At 30.8% G+C, this 8,465-nt stretch overlaps 1 protein-coding gene across 1 annotated transcript in view; it reads right to left on the reverse strand.

The window, feature by feature from the left end:
* LOC103579033 (zeta-sarcoglycan) overlaps positions 1-2,413 on the reverse strand; it is a 107,356-nt gene extending 104,943 nt beyond the window's left edge. The window contains exon 1 of the mRNA XM_008560329.2: positions 2,237-2,413. Within this exon, the coding sequence (XP_008558551.1) occupies positions 2,237-2,413 (177 nt within the window). The remainder of the gene's footprint in view (positions 1-2,236) is intronic.
* Between the last annotated feature and the right edge of the window lie 6,052 nt (positions 2,414-8,465).

An 8,465-nucleotide genomic window follows, 5' to 3' on the forward strand; every position in this document is an offset into this window, starting at 1 on the left:
TTCTAACGAGAAGTAAATGAAGAGTATTGTTTAATATTCACATTGTGGTGAAAATAATTGTTGAAATGAATAAATTGAAGATTACAAAAAGAGTGAATCTGTTAAATTTTTTTTAAATTTTATTTTTCATTGTTTTATTTACGAATTATTTTTTAATGAAATAAAATTATTAAAAGTAAGCCGTCATGCATTTGAGTTTTAATTTTAATGAGAGAAGTAGAAAACAAAAAGCCATTCATCTCAAAAAGTGTGTCTAGAACTGACAAAACAGTTGATATGGAATGATATAGAAGCTCTGGATTATGAATGCTCTCGCGGTGGTCGGATAAAAATAGGATGGATAATAGAGGTTGCCAGAGAAACTCCAGGAAAGTCTCCAGAAAAAAGTCCCTCGCTAATAAAAAAGCTTAGAAATAATAAAAAAAAAAATAATAATAATAATTTTAAATAAAAAGGGCAAGAAACTCCTGATTCCGATTTACTGTTGACATTTTTTAATTTATATTCTATTTATAGCCTATGAATTTCTGCTCCTGGCATTTATAACGCTACCAAATTAATTAATCAAATAAATTATCGCGATAGTTTGATAAGTTCAAAACAGTCGTCAGAACTGAGTGCATGGAATGACGTTATTTGGTATGAGATATATATATATATATATTATTCTGGTCGTTTCATATTTTCATAAAATATTCTTCATATTAAATTTTACTAAAAACTTTGATTGCATGTGGAAGAGAGAAAAAGAGCGAATAGTGGTCAAAGAGTAATAAAATTATGTAAAGAATCTACTACTCTTTTACTAGAAATAATATTTATTTAACCGCCCCTTTTGACATTTACAGTCTTTGGTAAATATTCAGTTTCTTTTTTCGTATCTTAACGCTATTTATTAATTAGCATTGATATTAAATGACGTGAGGAAAATTGACTGATTATATATATCAAATGTATATAAATTGCATAATAATAATATATCATTGAGCAATCAATTGTCAGAATTTAGTTTAATTTAAAAAAAAAAAAATGTAGAGTTTTTATGATAATTAATTATATTGAATATTAATTTATATATTGAAACAATGGCTTTTGTTTGATTGAATTATTTCAACAAACTGTTAATAAATCAGAGTATAACTTTGTTATTTTATTTAATTATCCAATGGACGATCGACGTTTTAATTAAAAAAAAAAAAAATCTCGAAAAATATTTTTTTGTGGAGGTAAAAAAAATAAACGTGAAAAAGAGCAGGTGAGCGGTATTTTAAAGACACAGAAAATAAACTATTGGATGAAAAACATTTTTATAAAGTAATGGGTGAAATTATGCATAGATAATATACTTTGCATAGGAAAATATTTTTTTACCTGTTGGAGTATGTAAAAATTTTTCGTTATCATAAAAATCTTTTTCGATGAAAATTTTCTCTCAGCTAAATAAAAGTTGGTTTTAAAAAAACGCTCGAGTTGATGGGGTTTTTAAAGATATTTTTTTTACCAGCCCTAAATTGCACTTTGTAATGAGATAGAGCGTTGGTACTAAGTTTGATCCTTTGGACTAAAGACTAAATCTAGTGATTTCTATCTGCATACTATACTGTGTTAGTCTCATCCCGCATCTGTGCAAACCTTTAACATGCACACTCGAACCAGAGATACAAGCGCATATCCCGGATATACATATATATTGTAGACTTGTAGGCAGTGATATAGTCATTGAGAGATAGATAGAGGCGAACGGTAACTGAGAGCCGGATTTCGTACTCGACGAGGTCACAATGTCGAAACATCTACCCCTATCACTCGAACCAAGATATATAACCTACTGATACAAGTCTATTTGCCAAAGCTATTGGATTTTAATATTTAAAAAAAAAAAATATATATAAGTATGAAAATTTCCTCTTATTTTTATAAAATACCTTTGCCTATTGTGTATTAAAAAAAAAATTTTCAATTTACTTTCAAATTTATTTTACGTGTCAAAATATTTAATAAACTTTGACAAAAAAGTTATCAATAAATTTTTGTCAAATAAAAATTAAAAAAATTTATCGCCGAGATTTGTCATTGAGATTTAAAAAATTTCCGGGTTAAATTTTAATTAAAAAAATAGTGAATCCTTTGTAATAATTTTTGAAGAATATTACAATGAATGAAAAAAAAAGAAATGGGCAATAATTAAAATGAAAAGGAAAAATAGAATATATTTAATTGTTGTAGCAAAACTTACCGTACTGGGTGTCCAATTATGCGGCCAAGTCCTGGTGTCATGACTGCTAGCACCGGGCGGACTGGCAATAAAAACAACACGTCTATCAGTACTTCCTGTTCCGGTGGCCGTTGTGGCGAGCAATGCCGCGGCTCTGGCCCTCGTGCCCGCGATACTCAGAGTCGGTGACGTAGCCATTGTCAACCTAAATCACACGTTACATGCATCACTTACTAATTCAAAAGATTTAATATTAATTACATTAATTATACAAACTAACTGTATTTTTTAAGATATTTTTACTTTTATTTTAATACTTTATTACATTACCTATGCACAATTTAATTAACGCTTCCTATATTCACACATTAATATTCATGAAATTTAACTTTTATTTTTTTTCACTCTTTATTTATTACCCGAATTATTTTTATTTTTAAATAATTTCTCTTCCCACCTTTTTACTTCTATTACTTTTTAATCTTCTAAATACTTCCTTTCATCTTATGCCATTATGCAAATATTTTAATCACTTTGCAACGCTCGATCGATTATAAATATTCTCTCTCTCTCTCTCTCTATATATATAATCTATAATATTGATGACGTTCACTGTATTAAAGCTTTTTATATATCTAGCATAAATTTATTACTTAAAAATATTTTTTTATTTACAACTAAGCGATCACTTAACAAGCCATAAATATTTCAAATAATTTAATAAATTTGTTTTTTTTTTTAACGCTACTGTGTATTTTTAATTAAATTATTTATGTTGTTGCTCATAAATTCACTTTGATATTATTTATTTATTTATTTATTTATTTATACGGTGACAGTCATAAATAACGTGTTAATAAAAAATAATACCGCGCACTTTTGTAGTAAAAATTCACAAGTAGATCCAGCGACACAAGTGATAAATCTTTAACCAACACTCACTTAAATACTCACGCTCTATCTTTTTAAATTAAATATTTATTTATGTTATTCACTGCATAAATTATTTAACTATTTCATTAACGATTTTTGACAGATTTATTGCGGATTAATTTTTATGCATTTTAATAAAAAAATTTTATCTATATTCTTTGACACGTGTCAGCAATAATACTCGTACATATTTCTCTTTAATCCACTGGCTATCGATCCAATCAACATGAAAAAGTTTTTAAATTTTTTTTTCGAAAAAAAATTTAATATTCTAATACTCTATTTTTAAAATGCATTATTATTAAAATCAACAATCTTATATCTCTAAATATAAATTTAATTTTAAAATTTTGAATTTAATACCCGAGTACTAAACCTCGAGATATATTTTACCCAAAGACCAGCGAGCGATCAGTTGCCGTAATAATAAATTCATTGACGTTAAAATTTATCCTCATTGTCTATTCATTTCGTAAAAAATTACCCGTAAAAAAACAGAGATCAAGACTTGCCAGAATAATATATGAGTACAGTATAAGTCAAATATCTCATGAATATCGATAAAAAATTCATCCTGTCTATTAAAAATTCATAAAAAATATTAAAAGTATATAAATAAAAAAAAGTCGCTCGTCCATAGTCGCGTTTAAAAAATTCCTGCACTCGTGTCCTGATTTATTATTTTATTTTATTATTTAAGTAAACGACGAGGAGCATCGCGTACGAGAACGCGCACGACACTGAACACCATAAAGTCCTAGCACTCGAGCTCACGAATTCGCGGGCTCACGTGGATAACTATTGCGCATGAACTGGCTTTATCCTCCCTCTTCCCTTATTATATAGTTTACTTACTACCCTACATACTACTACGACTACTACTACTACTATTACTACAATAATTACTACTTTTACTAGAAACATTGTTGCCGTTACTCCTCCCACTAATTTTCCCCCCTCTACATCAACCCTTTCAACTTTCTTTGGCCCACTGGCTCTATAAAATAAAAAGTACCTCATTTTTTTTACGCCCCCTTGTCAAGGTGCCCTTTCAATTTCCGACTTTATTTGGGACAGCAGTCAAATATTTCTTGTTATTTAATTTTCTTTACTCCCAATTTATTGCTGTCTTAAATAATTACCTGGAATTTTAATTATAAAGTAATTGATGCAACGATAAAACAAAAAAAAAAAAAAAATGCGTTACTCGAGTAGGAGAAAAAGCTTTTTACAAACAATTTTAACGGATAAAAGAGACAATTTTTAGTAAAGGAAAAATCGCACGGTAAAAAGTGGAAGCAATCTCGGATAAAGATAGAAGACAAATTCGCGGATGAACGTTTTCTCTCGGAGACAGTATGCAGTACGAAACACCGAATATCGGAGGGAACGAAATAGAAACGAGTAAGAAACAATGGGAATGGTAGTACACACCAGGGGAATTGAAATTGCAAAATGTAAAATCGACACTACTTCCTCGAGTACCAAAGAGATATCTCTTTACCTCTTTCATCCCTCGGTACTTAAAATTTTTTTGCCCCTCTTATATTTAGTCGATGCTTTTCATTCCTACAAATATTTCTGTTATTCCTCTTAATCTTTTTTTTTTTTTTTTCTAATTTTTGTAAAAATAGAGAGGAAAAAATTTTAGATGATCAGCACTTTTGGACGATAAACGTTAGAACTACTTTAGAAATTTCTTTAAAGTTTTTTTTTTTTTTTTTTTTTTTTTTTTTTTTTTTTTTTTTTTACTTTACTTTACAAAAACTCAAACGCCTATAGCTTTGATTTGAGCAGCAAAAAGTTAAATTTTTTTTTTAATTTTTATTATTCTAGTAGTTTTAATTGGTGGGAATTTATGATGCAGAAATAATTAGTGTAAATTTGTTTGGTGGAGAAAATTACGAGGAAGAATAACCCATTGAAATCCTTGGGCGTTTTAATGTATAGCTACTTTTCGCAGGCTTTGGACTCGATGAATATTTGAACAACTTTAAGCTACCCTTAAGCAAACCCATCTTTACTCCTTTCGACCCTTCTCCTTACTCACTGGCTTCCTTGTCTACTTACTCTGTCTTGAGAAAGAACTCATCGTACATTTTAGTTTCAACCCTTCACTGAAAAAATAAATGACATTTATGCACAACTCTTATAAATCCTTAGTTTATTAACTCCTTTCAAAATTCACCCCATTTATTATTTTTTACCTTTCACCAAAAATCTCAATGGTTCATTGAACTAAAAAAAGAGAAAAAAAAAAACATTGTCAATGAATTTCAATTTTTGCGACTAAATGTTTTTACTTTCCTGGTTTTTATTTACTTTGTACTGGCGCAATTTGTTGTGGTATTTTTATTTTTTTTTCAGTCAACTCATATGACAAGTGCAATGAACACGACAAGAGTATCGGACGTTAGTGTTTATTCAATACTTTAAAAATCCGTCATTCAGTTATTTTAATAGAGCAAAATATTTTTTTTTTCTGTCTATTTTATCCTCACCTATCAATAGACACTTGACTAAAATAATTGTTTATCGAAAAATACCGAACATTACTCGCTCCTAGTAATTTATTGGTTACGAAAAATAAGCACACAGTCTGGAGATCAGTCTCCGATTCGTCGCCACTGACAGCGTGTGTGTGTATGTAGATGACAAAAGATAAATTAACAGAGTCGCGAAAGCTTAGAGGTGAGCAATAATAACAAACGGAAGACAAAAATTGCTCCGCAGAAAGACGAAACGCGATAGAAATACCGTAAGGGTGAAAAAAAATGAGGAAATGTAACTTGAGGGCGGGGCGCGATTAAAAAAGGGGTAGGCGGCCTGTGAATTAAAAGCTCGCCGCTAAAGATCCGGAATTCCTTGAAAATTTTTTTTCATACCTCGGATTATTTCTTTTATTCTCACTCATACTTTTTAGTCTTTATTTATTTTAAAACTTATATTCACTCTTTTTTTTCCCAACTATTTTGTGTTCCGGTGGGCTCGAGTGCTACGTGGTACTCACAATCAGTAATGGGAACTTTTTAGTTCCATCGTCATCATATATTCCGTATTCGCGTGGGCGTGCATTCTCATCTCGATTCCCATTCTCTAGTTTTTTATTTCTTAGTTCCACGTTTGAGGAGACCGATCGAAGAGGCTTTTATAGTACACCAGCTTTATATTCCTAGACCATTTATTATTGTGCGTATACAGACATATATGTATACGTACATACAAATTGACAGCAGTATGGGGGTGTCAAGGAGAATTATGATGAGAATATGTGCAGCATTGACGCTTTAACCATTTCAGCATTCAACTCTTTTTTTAAATATTCCTATGACTAAATTAACGCCAGACTTTTTGACCTCGTTTACATTTTCTTTCATTTTATTTTCAATTATTTAATTACCATTTTCATCACTCACGATTGCTACTGCACTCTGTTATTAATTACTAAAATTATAATTTTTCTTAAATTATATAAATTCGGTGAGTTTTTGAACAGCAATTAAAAATAAATAACGGCTGCAAAAAGCGGAAGATTTTTTTATTTTTTTTATTTTAAAAGAAAGTTTAAGCATTGAAAGAGCTTATATGTATAATACCCGAGTCACCTATCGCTGTTAGTACACTCGCATATTTAAAGCCGGTCATTTTTCAGCATTTGTCCAATGTTACGTTGGTAGTCGGTTGTCCTGGAAAATTTGCATGAGCCAAACGTTTCGAGCACGACGAGGCCTTGTTTCCGCAGTTACTACATTTAGCTCCACGTCTCGTTGTCACTGGCATTGTGATAAAAAAAAAATACATATATATATATATATATATATATATATATATATATACTCGAATAAAATAAAGTCGCCTGGAAAAGTCGACATCAATAAAAAGTTTTTTAAAAATTCATTTTTAATTTAATGCGGAAAATACCTTTGAAGTTTACCATAAATAATTTTTCATTACGTCTATTGCGTATTCTTTTGAATATTTTTTAGTTATTAAAAATAAAATAGCAAATTAAGCGTATGAATTTCAGTAAAATCCGCGAGCGCAATACGAAAAATATTATTTATGGATTTAAATAGGGTAAATTTTTGGTCGATGACTTTGAAGACTTTAACGGCATTCAATTTCCGTTAGCCATCAATATTATTTAGCTGATGGAGTTTGGGACTATATGCTATATACCGAGTTGCCATGCACCCTTTCCACTTTGGCACTAAGTGTGTGCCCTACTCGGGTGGCCACAATGTATAGCAGGAGGCAACCACCCTTAGAACTTACTCACGCTTCTCACGCCTCCGAGGAAATTACTTGTCCTCTCATCTCATCTCACTTCCACCGCTCGTCCCTAAGGCTTCTTCCGTCCTATCTTAAGTTTCTTCGTCGTCTTATGCAACATTCTCCTTCTATTCATTTCTCCTTATCTTCGTGGCCACGCGTCTCCTAGACTTTTTTTAACGTCAGTAGTCTCAATAAATAAACGAGCTGCCGTAGAAAATCGGACGAATCTGACGCAAGATGAGTTAATAAAAAAAATTTTCGGTTCTTTAATAATATAATAAAAATTTACACTAAAGAAAAATGTGTCAACTAGAGGTCATGTCATCGCCAGAAAAATATCTGTAATATTTAACACAACAAATCAATAGTTAAAGATAAAAAAACAATTTTATTTTTGGGCAAAGTGTCAACAGCACAAGTCGATCAAAATCAACGTCACTTAACCCACGGGCTCACTCGGGTAAATGTTGTTTTTTTTTTTTTTTTATACAAGTGTTGCTGCTGCTGTTGCTGCTGTCGTAATTTCTTGTGCATACCAGCGAGCTTTAGTTATTACGGGATTGTTAATGCACTGGCGCATACGAAAAATAATAAAAAAATAATAATAATAAAAAGAGAAACAGAAACTCCGGTAGCAATACATTTAATTCTTGTTATATTTATTAAAATGAAACCACTGGATCTGATGGTAGACTGATATCTGGACATGTGGATGCACTCGGACTGCATTAGTTTTTAAATTGGAATCAATGGTTTCTAGACTGTAGATAGAGTATCGATGACCCAATAGTTAACCGCTCTTTCTATTTCTATCCCTCTATATCTCTATTACTGTAACTATATCTATCTCTTTCCCACCCCAGCCCACTCACCATTGCTCAGTCCATCCGTTATAGGTTATTGAGAATGAAATTAGTAAGCAATTTAAAACCGCGAAACGCGAAACAGGTGGTCTGGTGCACCTCAAATTTTCAATCTACGGGTAAAATTGTTTGTACTATTACCTCCAACCTTTTATACCTCTGTCTCTGTCTATCTACCG

Source organism: Microplitis demolitor, chromosome 1 (genome assembly GCF_026212275.2).
Source record: "Microplitis demolitor isolate Queensland-Clemson2020A chromosome 1, iyMicDemo2.1a, whole genome shotgun sequence".
In the NCBI taxonomy this organism is placed as follows: Eukaryota; Metazoa; Arthropoda; class Insecta; order Hymenoptera; family Braconidae; genus Microplitis; species Microplitis demolitor.